General features: G+C 37.4%; 1 protein-coding gene across 14 annotated transcripts; it reads right to left on the reverse strand.

The window, feature by feature from the left end:
* Window positions 1–2,149: 2,149 nt before the first annotated feature.
* LOC132053036 (uncharacterized) lies at window positions 2,150–6,783 on the reverse strand. Of its 14 annotated transcripts, none has more exons than XR_009414069.1 (6): window positions 6,542–6,759; window positions 5,866–5,907; window positions 4,950–5,148; window positions 4,261–4,341; window positions 3,956–4,182; window positions 2,150–3,590 (listed from the first exon to the last, which is right to left on the reverse strand). XR_009414069.1 is itself a non-coding variant. In XM_059444835.1 (4 exons), exons 1-4 carry the CDS (start codon window positions 6,634–6,636, stop codon window positions 2,167–2,169), a joined length of 531 nt encoding a protein of 176 aa, XP_059300818.1. In that variant the 5' UTR covers window positions 6,637–6,769; the 3' UTR covers window positions 2,150–2,166. The 14 variants fall into 14 exon arrangements, 1 of the variants encoding a protein (XP_059300818.1); XR_009414068.1 differs by having other exon boundaries at window positions 6,534–6,759; XR_009414064.1 differs by having other exon boundaries at window positions 6,395–6,759.
* Between the last annotated feature and the right edge of the window lie 9,687 nt (window positions 6,784–16,470).

Raw genomic sequence — 16,470 nt, forward strand, 5'->3', positions numbered from 1 at the left:
AGAGCTCTGGGCTCGTAAGGAAAAACAAGAGAGTTCCAAACTTTGGCTTTAGTACTCTTAATAGGAAAATCTACTGTTTAAATGATTAACTGATAACTTCTTTAGTTGGGTGCCTTTGTATGTATATGTAAGAAGCATGTCTGATATACAAGAGTTTGTCATATAGCTGCAGATATGCATCCCACTGCCTGAATTTGTTCCTACACGATATTTGAAAGAACGTCTAAATGCAGTTACATTTATCAAATAGATATGAGGTTTTAGCCACACGTTGCTCTTGAATGGTTGAATTAACAGAAGGGATACGAGTCGAGCCTTCTTTTTTTTCGATTTTGGGCCAAAATATAAGAGACCCCCTTATATTTTATTTTTTAAAATCTCAGTTGATTTTATACGATTGTGCAATGGACTCAGACCGGAACTCCTTTTTTTGTGTATGCCGGCTTTTCTGTTGGAGGATCTTGCACACACTTTGCACTTTCTAAACCCCAAGTCCATGTGATGTTGTAGTGCTGCAATTGTCATAATCATTGACATGGGTGAAGTAGAAGTTTGCCCTGCTTTATTAGATCCGCTACAGTCTGAAGAAGGCTTTGGTTTTAGATTCGAAGTTGGTGCCTTGTGATTGGATATAGAGTTGATAATATAGATCAATAAATTGGCGAGGGACAGAGAAAGCAATAGAAAGGGGGCGAGGGTGAAGCGCCGTGCGGCTGCCAAAATGGGTGCGTGATTGTGATTCCCAAAGGGTCGTACGTGAGTGAGCCTTTTGGAGCCTCACTAGACTGAACTTAAATGCGAAATACATCTATGAAGATTATCTGGGACAATGGGATGAATTTATGAACTTAAATGCTGAATCCATATCTGATTGAATTCGTCCATCACAATAGAGGCAGCGTATGAACTTAAATGCTAAATCGATATCTGATTGAATGCTAAGCCTTCTGCACCCATTGGCCCACCATGTCTCAGGTTGCGTATCCCCAGGATCGAGTGAGTGAGCCACTTTCGGAGTCTCACGAGTTCTTCCAATTAATTGAGGACTATATTTCTACTGTTAAACCAAGAACTTGGTTGCTTAACCGGAAGTCGATGACTGAAATCTTTGGATGACTTTTTCAAAATATCCATTCTTCACTCCCAGCTGGGGTAGGTGATACCTAATTCATGTACGTGTATTATGCTTGAGCAGTACTCTTTCATTGGATTTGATCCTCTTCTGCCCCTTACACATTCTGAAGACAGAGAAATGGCTACATTCTAGTTGATTCGGACTGATCCGATGCCCTTCTATGGAATATCTGAGATTCTGAAATTTTTTCGAGGAGATATAACTATGTTAATTCGTCTTTGCAAATCCAACAATATGAAGGCTCACGTATTCTTATCTTTAGTTCAACACTTCAAGGCAACCTATTTGGGTAAGGTGACTTGTCTATGATCGCATTGTGATGGCATGTCATGCTAACCCCAACCTCAAGAACCCAAAAAAAAGTTTTTTTAACTCCGCCTGTGTGAGTTTTACTGTAACATACAGCCGGTCCCAAGCCCGGACAAAGGAGGAGGGTTTAAAAAGACTTGCTTATAGTGATATACATGCTTCTTTCCAGTTCTAGTGGTCTACATGTCTGGTGATGATATTTTGCTTTGCCAGTTTGAAGTGCTTCTCCTCACCCGTGGGACCTTCTAAGGCTTAAGGTCTAGTGAATTGCACTCTCTTCTTTTACAAGGTTGCTAATTAAGAGCAAAAGATTATGCTAGTAAAACTCACTTCTGTACTGCTTAAAGCATTCAATCTAGAAGTGTCCAAATGAAAACATTGTAGTCAACCGCCTCGTTCTTCACAGTCAGCCACAATCAATTGTTGACATAATAAGAATACTAGAGGGGCATGGCCTGTGCTGACATTTTATATTATTTTCAAGTGGTGGATCGAGTCATTTGGCGATGCAGGATGGCAGTAAAGAAGAAAAATGAATGAAAAAGTAGCACAAAAAGAACATAGAGCTAATATTGCATAAGCTTTATCTGATGCGAATACAGCAACACAACTCCAAGTTAAATAAGTGGTTTCATTGAGTCAGATATGCAAATCTTATACTTTCTTCGAGGAATGTGGCTATCCCCTTTTTTCATTCTGAAAAACAAACTGAAAAGAGGATATCATTTAACTGGTAATTTTAATACAACATAATGTACGTAAGAAGTTATCCGTTCCAAGTTGTCTATATGAACACTATTGTTAAGAGAGATAAACTGAATTGCATACAACTTTAGTAATAGATTTCCACTTCTTTCTCCAACCTTCCCAACAATATAAGAATTGTTTATATCTTCAAAGACAAAAAAAGCATATCCTAATGCAACATTTGCAATGAGCTGGAGTCCCAAGCTTAATAGCCAAGTCTTCTGCATCCCAAAAACCACAACATAGGAAGATTTTGAGATACCTGGAGAAACAGGCAAATACAAATCAACTAAGTAAATTGGAGTTGAGAGAAGTATAAAAATAAATATTATGAGTTATAAGGTAAAAGGGCGAACAATTGGTATGTTACTACATATATATAAGTATAAAAAACATGGTATATACATCTAAGACCTTTAAATGTTGACAAATATGCAAAAATATTGAATTACATACAAAGTTAATGATTTGCTCAAGTAATAGGAATTACCTGAGAAACCTTTGGACGATTTGTGTCAGGTAACTGGTAAAAAGGAAAAATAATACATGAACAAAAAGTTCTTATCAGGTTTCCCAATGCCTTTTTTTTTTTTTGGACCAAGTTCCCAAGTTTCCTGATGCCCGTCTCCTCATCATTCAAAAATAGTAACAAAAACAAGACACTACGTCTACATACACTAAAGTATAATCTGAAATCTCTAAATGTTCAATCACTATAGCAAGAACACATTACAAGACAAAGATAATCTGGGCTAGTGTTTAGTCTATCCTAAGGGATGTGCACTCTGTACCATATTTAATATTTACATGGATGCTCGCACCAGCTGTAAGTAATAGTTAAGGAGTGTTTGCAGTAAATAAGTAATGGAGTAGAAGTCAAATCCACAACACCTCCATCCAGTTCCGAAGAAAGAAGTTTTCTACTTTGTGTTAAAAAATTACTATCAATAGTTGAAATGTAATTCAAGTTTAGGATAATATCACATAATATTACTCAACATTGGATTAAAATACTCAAATAAGAAAGCTTTACCGTCTCAGAGAGAAGAGCTGCCAACTCATCTGCAGTAAATTAGGATGCACATAAAAAGGAAAGCAAGTGAAGTAATTTGGACAGAGGAAGCAACATGGGCTTCTACTGGTAAATTCAGAAATACAAGCAAAATAGGATGGTAACAAAAATGAAAGAAGGTTAAGTAATTTGGAGAGTGAGCAACATAGATCTTTACTGGCAGAAATCTTCAGCATCAGGAGGGCAACCATCGTCTAGTTTCAGATGATAAAATAATTACCATGTAAGTGCGGAAGGCAAGTGATCAGGACTGGCATAAGCTTTGTGGATCTGAAATTTCTGGGAACCTGAAATTCCTTGCAGTGCACTAAACCCTTCCAACGGCACCTGGAGAAGTTGACAAGGATTTGTTAGACGATTGCAGGAGATATATAACATGCAACTGTAGTCAAATGTAAACAATATACTTCATTTGAGGTCCTGGTGATAAATTAACGAAAACAAGCTTTGTCTTTTTTGCTAAACATTGAACGACTTCCCCAAACTACTGAATAACAGGTGATGCCCTCAAGTCATCAACTGCAAAGGAAGGGGCAAATTAAATATAAGAAATACGGTTCTAAGGGAAGGAATTGAACTACCTATTGCGGCCGCGGAGAACAGGCCATAGTAACTCTTTCTTGATGTTGGCAAAAAGTTATCCAAGACCGGATTACCACATGAATTAACAAATAAAGGAAATAGTTACATACGAACGATGTTTGGAAGACCGCTAATTATCAGCTCAAGTTCCTTGTCGTGAAAAATAGAGACCAGATCCCGTGGGATCAATTCACTGAAAACCTTCCAAAAATGCATTTATCATAGGGCGGATAGCAGTCGTCAACCCATGCTCAGCAACCAAGTCAACATACTATTGCTTATTTTCTTCAGTGACTCAGATATTTCATCCACCCGGGATTAGGTCGTAGTCAGTCACCTGCATTACACAAATTGCAATCAGAACCTCAGTAAAAATAAAATGCTGAAATTTCAATTGTCATTGAAGAAGTCCTACCTCATCGCGTTCGTAAAGCATCAACTTTTCTTCATCAGCATCGATGCTGAATGTGAGGTCTAAAATATCAGTTATGTCATTCTATACAAAGCAAGAAACGTGAGCAGAGCAAATATTTAATCACAATTTACATAATCACAACGAAAACAGAAAACACTGCAAATTTTTGAAGTGGTCAGGATCAATAGCTTTAATATTATTATATGTGAGTTTAGCGCTAAGTATATGCTTGTAGTAGGACCGTGTAAAATGAACATCAAATAGCGCCTTCCCAACCTGGGATATTTACATAAAGCACATCAGATATTGTTAAATTGAATAACTCAAGCAAATAAAACCAAGAGGGAAGGTACTCACAACATCCATGCTAAAAAAGTTCTTTTCAAAATCATGCAAAAGTTGCTTATTTAATATAGATTAAGTTCAGTTATTAAGCTTAAGAGAAAGGTATGGCTGCTTCTCAATTATTAAGCAAGTGGGGTACTAACAATTTGACTGTGCTGGTCAAGTTCTGCTCAACGTATTGCCTCTCAGATCCCTGGATATAGAAAACTCAAGAGGACACTCAAAACAATAGATGAATTACTCTTTTTTTTCAAAATACTAAGGCATGAAGCAGTAGTATCTATTTAAACTAACAAATTTGAGAGCATCATAGAAGTGCAATAAGCTTTCTAAGGAATCTTTACCTAAGCGTCCAAGGGAAATGCCATCGTTCTTCATCCACGGCAATATGGGAGGATTTCATATCTGGTGAACCTTCTTCATTCCTTGGAGGTGTATTGATCTCTTCTCAGTTTCCCACTTTTCCAGACAACAGTGTACAACTCTAGTAAAGTGGATAAGGTCCATTCGAATGGGAAAAGTAAAGTGTCAGAAATGTTTTTGCTGCTAGAAAAGTAGAGATGATGTTTAAACGCTAAAAATATGTACAGCACATATAAGACAGAGAGTATATTACTCTCTGGAGTTGAGAACACATGTATTTTGTACTTGCGCATAAAGGAAAGATATATCTGTTAAAAGGTATATTAAGCAGTTTTTTTTTTAAACTGAGGTATATTAAGCTGTTTAGATCAACTGATTAAAAAACATGGTTCACACAAATAAGTATTTTTATATAGGAATGTCTTTGAGAACGAAGAAACCATTATACTTCCCTGAACTTTCTCAGAAGCTAACGAAGGATCAGTAATTGTAAGAGCGCTTCATTTTTCAGGTTGGTTGTCGACCTTTGAGAAGATAATACATTTCTTGAAATTAATTGTTTTCTCTTGAGCAATACTTGTGCATAGCTAGCACGCCATGGCATATTTCTATCACCAAGTCAATGTCCTTAATCTTTTGAAGTCTATGCAATGCAATGTCTTTGTTTGTCGACATTCTTATTCCAAGCAGTTCTTGATTTTATTAAAAGTAATATTTTACAATTTGGTTTAATGCTAAAAAATTATACATTGTACCAAAATTTTCTTGATAACACAAAGTTTGGCTAATAGCAGCAAACTGCAATTGAAACATATGCAAAGAAATGATAGACGTTTCAAATGTGTTTCTTGAGAACAAATATAAACAACACCCATCCAAGAGAAATAAGTAATGTACCTTTTGAATTGTTCACTGACAGAGGAGCATGTTGTATAAATTCTGTGGAAAAAAGCAATAAAAAGTTTCAATTGCTTCAGGCATACTATCAAACACCTTAGGTGCCTCAGTTAAATTGATTTAGTTGTTGCAAATGCAGAATACATCTTTGTGCACTTAGTTCGAAGGAAACGAAAAAGGAGACATCCAATTAACATAGATTTTAACAACATGAAAAATTAAATTTCTAAAAGGACCTTGAGATAAAATTTGCAGTTCTTCTCAGAATTCTTGCACCTGGTTATCTTAATCTAAACCCAAACATGCATGAGTAAATCCAATAAGAAACAATCAAAAGTATAAATGGTTATTATAACCAAAGAAAGTGCACTAATTACAGAAAGAAAGAAAGCGGAAAAGATGCACCAACACAAAGAACACACATTTAGAGCATGAACACAAATGAAGAACTGATAAATCTGAGTTTTAAAAAAAAATACAGAGATGGAATGGAGAAAGAGGATGGAAAAGAGAGAAAACTGACAAATACCCAGCATACAATGATTATCAACAAACAAAGTACATGATAGGAATTCTCTGAGGTCAACTGAACAGACCGACAATTGACAAAAAATATTGCGCAAAGTTCTTGATATGAATAATATAATCCTATTTAATAAAATTTATACATGTACACCTAGATGCATCTGGTAGCTTGACATTATCATGTTTGAAAGAGAATCCTGGGAAACTTTCCTCAGTGTAGGGTGTGTTCCGTATGGAGGAAAGCATTTTAAAATAATGAAACACGTTTAAATTTTTATTTCCTCGAATTCATGATCTCACATCGACATATTACTTTGCAGCATAAATCCTATTCATTTATTCATGACATTCGTTAGTTATCGAGTAAAATTAACCTTTACAGGCTTACTAACAAACAAATTAAGGCCCCGTTTGTCCATGGATATCAAAAAAAAGTTCACTTTTTTTGGAATTTTGGAGTTGGAGTTGGAGTTGTGTTTGGCCATAATTTTTGAAATTGTAGTTTTTGGTGAAATATAGTTGTAAAAAAGTGAAAAAAGTGAATTTTTTTTGAAAAACAAGTTTTTTGAGTTTTTGATATTTCGGAATTCAACTTCAAGTTGTATTCGGAATTCTCATGGCCAAATGCTGATTCCAAAAAAAAGTGAAAAAATTTCCGGAATAAAGTGAATAATTCTTATAGCCAAACGGGGGCTAAGTATGATAATTGAAATTTCATTATGGGTGTGTTCAGTATGGTGGGAAATGTTTTCCAAGGAAAATGTTTTTCTGGAAAATGTGTTCTTGAAAATAAGTAAATTTCTACTTATTTTCTCATGTTTGTTTGGGTAGTGGAAAATAAAAATAAGTGAATTTCTTACTTATTTTCTCATGTTCGTTTAGTTAGTAGAAAACATTTTCCGAAAAATACCCACCGAAGCCCCACCACCCCATACCCCCTAAATTTTTATTTTTGAAGTTTTAAATTTTTTTTTGGATTTTCTACACCACCACATCCCTCCCCCCCCCTCCAACCCCCGCCGCGTGGACCCATACCACACCAACCTCCACACCCATCCAAAACACCACCCACCCCCCCCATCCAAAAAAATATTGAAGTTTTTAATTTTTTACCGGGTTTTCTACACCATCCATCCCCGCCCCCGAGCGGACACACCCCCCCCCCCCCCCCCCCCCCCGCAAAAATAAGATCCTTAAAAAAGGTTTGAGAAAAGACATCGATTTCCCCACGGAACTTGGCAAAGAAACTCACTTTAGCAACTAAACTTAGCGCGGTAATTATTTACCCCTAAACAACTTAGCTCGATAATTATTTACCCCTTAACGGTGACGTGGCAAGAAAGTGTGCTCGATGCCAAAAGCGCGTGGGAAAAAAATAAACACTAAAAGTTGATCCCAACTGCATGTGTCATCTTCCTAATTGGATGATATATTAAGATTTTCTTAATATTTTATTTTCTATTTTAAATTAACTTTTTCCTTTTCTTTCTTTATTCTTTCCTTCTTTCTCGTTCATAATGATTTCCCACTATTTTTTTTCTTGCTTTGTTTCTTTGTATATAGATTTAATTTATGGGTTTGATTTGACACGAAATAAAGAGAGATTAAATTTGTTGAGTTAACAAACTGTCAAATTCAAATGCGGTAACAACGATCATTCAAATGCATAAAGTTGACATTTGCATAAAATTGACATTTGCTTTGTTCTTGTGTTGGTTTCTCTCTGGTGTTGTTTCCGGGTTTTGTTATTAAGCTCTAGTTACTTTAATTTCTTATTCGTATTCAAGGAACAATCTTCATTGTCGAAATTACAATTCTTGTCTTCACGTAAAAATATTATTGTTATCGATTAGATACCCACCGTCCGAAGAAGAGGGGGGACGAACAGTTCGCTACTATTGTTATTTGTGTTAACAATAACAATGACAATTGTTATTGTTATTCAAACGGTGGATTTGGAATTATGGGTTGCATTGTCTCAAGTTCGAATTCATACTTATGTTAATTGTTGTTAATTTAAACTGAGATTAAGCATGTGAGTTGGAACATTATCTGTAAAGAAGATTAAAATACAGCTCGATTCGAGATACTTTCTTAGAAATGCAAAAATCAATATCTTTGGAGAAATGACGTACTTTTAGTTATATTTAGTTATGCGGATCAATGACTTTTAGTTGTGTTTAACTAAAAAGTCTGCGAGGAGAAAGACTTTTAGTTATGTTTAGTTATCACAAGGTCGAAGCGTAGTTTTAGTTGTGTTTAACTAAAAATCCGCCGAGAAATGACACTTTTAGTTATGTTTAGTTATGCCATCGTTTCTCGTATCGTTTCTTATATTCTTTGTATTATGCAGTTGTTAGTATTAGGAAAACTTAATACATTGATTTGTGTGGTGATTTTCGGGTTGAGAGGAGTTGAGTATTTTGGAAAGGAAAGCATCGGCATTAGAGGAAATAACAAAAGAAAATATGAAAATACGAGTTAACGATATCCTTGAATGCTTATTGCTTGGGTTGCTTGTCTCAAGTTGAATTCATACTTATGTTAATTGTTGTTAATTTGTAAGCGAGATTAAACGTGTGAGTTGGAATATTATCTGCGTAAGAAGATTAAAATGCAAGCTCGATCGAGGCATACTTTCTTAGAAATGCAAAATGAATATCTTTGGAGGGCGTACTTTTAGTTATATTTAGTTATGCGGATCAGCGGCAGAACTTTTAGTTGTGTTTAACTAAAAGTACGCCGAGAAACTTTTTTTGAGTTATGTTTAGTTATCTTTTGGTCCGATTAAGATTTTTAGTTATGTGTTTAACTAAAAGTCCGCCGGGCGGGGACTTTTTAGTTATGTTTAGTTATGCACGTACGTTCTCATATCGTTTCTTATATTGTCAGTATTGTACGGTTATTAGTATTAGGAAAACTTAATACATTGATGTGTGGTGATTTTCGGGTTCAAGAGGAGTTGAGTATTTTGGAAAGGAAAGCATCCTTTGATAGAGGAAATAACAAAAGAAAATATGAAAATGCGAGGAGTTAGCCGGAGATATCCTTGAATGCTTATTGTTTGGGCTCCTTCTATTGAAAGTTAATTATTTATTAGATTAGCTCATTGGTGGAGGAGAAATGAATCTACTCACTCCCACTGTAAACTAAAAAATGTAATGGAAGGTACAATGAAACGTGCTTTCGCCCCGAGATAGTTGTATTTGTTCTTTTGTTGTTTTATGGCATTGCTTCAAAGAGAGACGATTAATGTACTTGCCTCGATATCCTAATGAAATTGTGTGTATATGAAGGCTTGACCTAATCAATTTCTTGTTTGACACCTTAAGCGGTGAAGTTCTGTGATATAATACGGTGGACTTCGACTTGATATGGTGGTGGTGGTGTTCTTCGATAATGAAGAAATCACGATGCGGGTGGGGTGGGGGTGGAGGGCGGAAGAAGGTGGGGCGGCGGCGGTGTTGGTGGCGGGCGGCGGTGTTGATGAGAATGAGGAGAAAGTAGAAGAAAGAAAAAATAATAAAAGAAAAATAAAAAAATGAAGAGTTGGTAATTTTTGACGTGGCAATGACGATGACAATGATGTGGGATGGCCGGTGGCGCGAGTGTAATACACTCAAGCGGGTCCCGAGGCCGCTAAGGGGGGGGTAAATAATTATCAGTTAAGTTGTTTAGGGGGGTAAATAATTACCAGTTAAGTTTAGTTGCTAAAGTGAGTTTTGCTGCCAAGTTCCAGGGGGAAATGATGTCTTTTCTCAAAAGGTTTTAAAAGTTACTTTTTTTTAGATTTTTACACGACTCCCTCCAAAAATTTTAATTTTTAACCACGCAAACTTTCAATTTTTATAATTTGTTTATAAAGGTTGAAGTAGAAAATTCGGGAGGAGTGGATTGAGGTTTGGTGGTTGGGGGTGGGTGGTGCATGGGTTGCGAGAGTGGTTGGGGGATTGGGTGGTTGGTGAAATGTCACTTGTGGACTTGTTTTCCCTACTTTGTTTGGAGAAGTCATTTTCACTTAAGGAACTTATTTTCCTAAGAAAAATGTTTTTCAAAAATTTTGACCAACCGAACATGAGAAAATTGAAAAACTTCGATATAGAGTTTGACAGAATGTCTTAGCACGAGAAGCAAACCAGAATAACATCTCCACAGTGGATCGAATCAGATTATTGTGCAAATGAACAGATAGAGAGAGACTAAAAACAATCCTAAGAACAACCATTTGCTGAGGCAATTTAGAAGAAGACCAAAGAAAAGCATCAGTGAAAAGGCAAGGAAGCTTCATGCCTGGTTCTCCAGATAACAAAGTGCAATGTGCTGCTCATTGTGCGTATAAACAAAATATGACAAAGGAATCCATGGTCTTGATCACTTCACCTCATACAGTATTGCTTCTCCGTAACAACAATCACACTGATAGACATGACAAAGAGTATGATGTGTCCTTGCAAGTTTACTACCGTTTACAAAAGCCATGCTCTGTAGCTTCTTCTACTTCCACATATGGAGCGCTTACTAGAAAGACAAATGTGAGCATGTCATCATGAGCATTCCTGTAATGCAAAAATCAGTTGCAGAGAAGTGCACTATCCTCTGAAACTCTAAAACCAGGTGAAGGCAGTGGGTGCCTGCTTTTGTAATAGAATATACGCTGAACTTTTGCATGACAAGAAGAAAAGAGAAACTCATCGTAAAAACTAGCTGAGTTTAAGCAGGGAGGAAGGATGTAGAGTCAGGTCATTTAGCGGGTCCAACGATGCCAATGTGTCGAAGGAATAAGGATTTGTGGCTTGATCATTGGTCATTACTTACACTAGGATGGGCCTGCTCTATTTCTTTCAGATTTGAAGAACAACTAATCAAGTCTCGTGCAAACACAAAATGAATGAAATATCCATAAGCATTATGATGAGAGGCTAGAAACAAGAATTTTTTAGCTGCATTTCGTCTCTTATTTACTATACTTTAATCGTGTTTGAGCTATAATGTTAGTATTTTTATACTTATTATGTCACACCCTTAATCCAATAGGGTGTGATGGGCACCCGACCCTTATTTAGGGCCGAGCGAACCCGCTGACTCTCGTAGTACTCATAATCATGTTGGCCCTCAAATTATGACACAAATACAGAATGAAAGTTTTTCGAAGAACAATATGCTTTTTACCTTCCTCAAATCAAATAAAATCTGCAACATATGAAACTTATAATACAATGCATAATAATACGTCGGCTTACATAGCGGCACTTACATAACAGACATTTTATACCCACGACAGCACTGTACGCAAAGTCTCTAACGAATTCGAGATACCATAACATGAAGCCACGACTCGGCGGCGATCCGGAAGAAAATGGAGCTTGCCAATCCCGGCTGGAACATCTTCTACTAATATCTTGACTCGTACGGGTGTACCGCGGCATGAAACGCAGCCCCTGAAGAAAGGGGGTCAGTACGGAATATGTATTGAGTATGTAAAGCAGAAAATACGATAAGCGGGATCATACTGAGGTAAAGAGTACAGAGAATCATAAAACTTGCTTTTAAAAACATACATCATGCATATCAATATCATAAAATCATCGTAAAAACATATAGCGTGTCCCGGCCCTTTAGTGAGAGACGCGGTAGGTAACATCATCATATACATATACGTATAATGTGCCCCGGCCCTCTGACGAGGGACGCGGTAAGTAAAATCATGTCATCATCTACGTACATATACATATATATATATATATATATATATATATATATATATATACGTGCAGGCGATATAGTGAGGGACTCGGTGAATAGCGTGTCCCGGCCCCGCTAGCAAGGGACTCGGTAGTAGCGTGTCCGACCCTTTAATAAAGGACTCGGTAGTAGCGTGTCCCGCCACAATAAGGGACTCGGTAGTAGCGTGTCCCGGCCCTTTAATAAGGGACTCGGTAGTAGCGTGTCCCGGCCCTTTAATAAGGGACTCGGTGGTAGCGTGTCCCGACCCTTTAATAAGGGACTCGGTGGTAGCGTGTCCCGGCCCTTCAATAAGGGACTCGGTAAATCATACAGTAGACTTGTGCACGAATGCGTGTCCTGGCCCGGGTCTCAGTGAAAGACATCTTGAGCTTGGCACGAGCAGAGTAGTGAGAAACCATATGCACATAAATCATCATCATGGACTCAATGAAGTGAGTAGCCGACGCTCGAAAATCAAAACGGAAATCACGTTAAGTTCTTTTAGAAACAAGTCGTTAGGACTATACAAAAGCAAACCTCGGGGACCGCGGATGTACATCAACCAATCGGGCCCCCGCCCATGAAATCAAAGTCATTATACGTTACAAAACTTTCTACGAACGTTTCAAAGCAATACGGTTCTTTTTACGAAAGTTACGGACGTTTTTAGACATGGAACCTTTAGGGAACAAAATTCTTTATACAATATTTGAAATTCAATCACACATGAGACTTAAGAACCATATGAAGAATGTTACATCATGGAGCAAATAAAATTTATATGACATACTCGAATTTAAGAGTGGAGTTGCCCGAAAGCATAGATCATATCATACCTTAGTTACATCTAGACATGCCAAAGAAAGAAAGAGTGAGCTTTACATACCTTAGCCGCTTCCCTAAGCTAATCCAAACTTAGTCTCGACTTCTCACGAGCTACAATAATGTCATTAGGTATCAACCATTAGCCATAACACTTAAGAATCCAATTTCACATTAATACTTTGTCTACAAAAATTTCGGCAAAGATTTCCCGTATAACTTCAACATCCCGAGAATTCAACTCGGCCAAATCAAAACAACCAACCAACAACCACACTAACAATATTCCATAAGTGATTCAAAACGCATTCTAACATTAATAATTCCTTTCTACACAATTCGGCAACATTTCATTTATATTCAAATAACTACATACGATCAATCCAACACCAATGTTCACATACTCAATTGCTAATCCGCAACCATTCAAACATGATTTAAGAACATTCCAAGCAATCCATACAATATTCAAAACAACCTAAACAATAGGCCATTCCACCCGAAAGCTTCCAACTACCTTAGGAACATCAATAACACATTTTTTTCTTCCAAATTCATAAGCTATATCAACAATTTCATGCGTTAGCATTATCATTTTCATCAATACAAGAAATCATATTACAATCATACTAGCTTCCAAAACAGCCTACACGATTTGCAACTTCCACTTGAACTATTAAATCCTCATTTCCATCATAGAATACATAACAACGACAACCAAAAAACACTAAATAAAATTGATTCTTCACTCTACATGACATTACACATGCACGGCCAAGCACACACACACCATATTTTTATGAACTTCATTCATCTCCACATATCACAACATATACCAATCACCCACAACACATGAAAGAAGATGGAATCCTTACCTTTTCCCTTCAATTCCTCTTCTCGGCTAGAAGTGGTCATAGCAACAACGAGTGATTTTCTTGTTCCAACATCTACTCTACGTCGACCAGGACCTTCCAATTAGTAGGAAAACAAGGAGGAAATAATTTTTCTTGGCCACCTTCCAAGACTCCTATTCGGCCAGCCATGGCCGAATGCTTTCTCCTCTTCTTTCTTTTTTTTTTTTTGAATTTTCTAGACTTGCCAACTAATGAATTGTGTCTTATGTTTCATCACTTATACACACACACACACATATATATATATATATATATATAGCACATGGCCGGTCATGTGCATATATTTTTCCCTCAAATTTTTCTCCAATTTTCTTCAATTCTCTAGACTTTTCTTTAAGTGGTCAAAGATAACTAATTATTTGACTTGGTCATCCTTTGCCTAGACATATGTCTTGCAATATAACATGAACACATGGTCTCTTTAATGACTTGAATTAATTGGCCAACCATGGGTGGGGTCCACACCATACCTCACGGCCACATGGCCATTTGGCCACTTAATGAAATATTTTTTGCAACTCCTAGCCTCTCGTTTTCCTTATTCCAAATTTGCCCTTAATGCTCCATATCAACAAAAGATGTACATGCATCTTAAGCATTCTTAACAAAATCGAAAAAAATATAACCTTGTCCTTAACTTCCCGCCATTGATTCGGGATATCCAAATGTACAAAATGCGAGGTATAACATCCTTCCCCCCTTTAGAACATTCGTCCTCAAATGTTCAACTAGCCCTGCGGGGTCGCATAAGCACCTCGGGGGGTTCCTTTTATAGCCACCACATATATTTCATTATCATCGGAGGACAACCAACTTCGAATTTAGATTACCTATTCTTCATCTCTTCTTCCGCTTCCCAGGTCATCTCCTTCCCGTTATTGTTCCGCCACGCGAACTCGGACTCTCATATTCGTAACACCAACACCTATGCCTTTGCATCTTATTGACATAACTCCAACGGATCCCAACGTACGGGAATTACGGGGTGTAATATCCTTTCCTCCTTGGGAACAGTTATCCCCCCTTAGGGTTCGATTATCAGTTGCTTAATCCTACCTTAAAACATACGTCAGTCTCTTCTCGTTCTTACTTAATTCCTTTATTGCCTGCAATCCATTTTTCCCGCTTCCTTGCCTTCATGTATTTGACCGGAATTTAGCTAATATTTCACTCATACCCGAATCTTTGTCTCCATTACTGTAGCCTTGACTTATCATGCCATAGCCATTTATCGCCTACGGTACTCCCTTTTTCTTGTTCCTTGCTCATATCTTCGATTTCCCCACATTAACGGTCCTTTCATCAGTCCTTATTCCTTGTTAGCTTTCCGATGCCGACTTTGTATCATCATAGCTGGGTATAGCTTCACGTTGATACTTCCCGTGATTTTATAGCATGTGTTCTCACGTTTGGATTACTTAGCGGTTCATAAACTTTCTTCTAACATCCGGTGGATTCTTTCATTTTCCTTCATGAGAGCAAAGATTCTCTCTTCCTCCAAAATTGTTTTCGAACCACTAATTGCTATTCTTTTTACTCCAATTCGTCATCGTTATTCCAAGGGTTCTTTTGGGTTCATTCTTCTTTGCCGACATCCTTGTTGTACCTTTAGCTCGTCCTGCTCTATCTATCTTGTTCATACCAAACCCGCTCGTCCTATTTTGTCATATTTCTCTCCCTTTCTTTACTCGCTCTTGACTTCCTCTCTTCCTACTATAAGGGTTTCTATTCCCTTTTCCTTATTACTGACAAATTACGATAGCATTAGCGGACACCTTTATAGCCAACATCTTGGCCCTTAATCTAATATGGGATCGCTATTCTTCATACTATCTCTTAAGTTATTCAATACCGTCCTCTTGTCATACTCTTTTCCTTCACACACGTCCACTTTCTAGCGTCATGTCATTCGCAATCTCTACAAAAAAACTGCTCACACTACCTTAAATACCTTTCTGACTTTTATCCGCTTATGGCTGGTTTTCCGATTTCACTAACTTATTTCGAAGAAAGGGTCCCATTTGTAACTCGGGCATCCATATCAAACACATTACCGTGTCAATTGTTTCTATCTCATCCTTACATTTCTTCCACCCGCTTCCCCCTTTTAGGGTGTACTTATACTATTATCTATTTATGTTTTGCCCCATGTCCTTATTTTTAATCTTAATTTGGCAGTACTTCCATTCCGGCGATGAGTATCCAAAGTTCTCTTGGAATATTATCCTTATCCCAACTTATCTCGGGTGCTTCCTTCGGTATCCCCTTGTCATTTCTCTCGTTTATGCCTATCTCTTACTTCGCACACGAGGAACCTTATGCTATCCCTGTGGCACTCGGTACACACTACCCTTACATAACCCCTCTCTTATTTTCCAAAACGTATTATGTTCACCCAACTCTATCCTTATCATATCAGTCACTTTCTAGCCTTCATTTTACGTCGTTTCTCACCTTTCTATAACTTGGCCTTCCACAATCCCGTCACTTATGGTACTCGTGTCCTCCATTATACCCGTTATAACCTACCACTACGTTGTTGTCCCGCTTTCTTCTTATTCCTTCTTTCCGTTAACTCCTTCTCTTCACTGACCTGATCCGCCCCGTCCTACGCGTCCTC

The sequence above is a fragment of the Lycium ferocissimum genome, chromosome 4 (assembly GCF_029784015.1).
Source record: "Lycium ferocissimum isolate CSIRO_LF1 chromosome 4, AGI_CSIRO_Lferr_CH_V1, whole genome shotgun sequence".
Taxonomy (NCBI): domain Eukaryota; kingdom Viridiplantae; phylum Streptophyta; class Magnoliopsida; order Solanales; family Solanaceae; genus Lycium; species Lycium ferocissimum.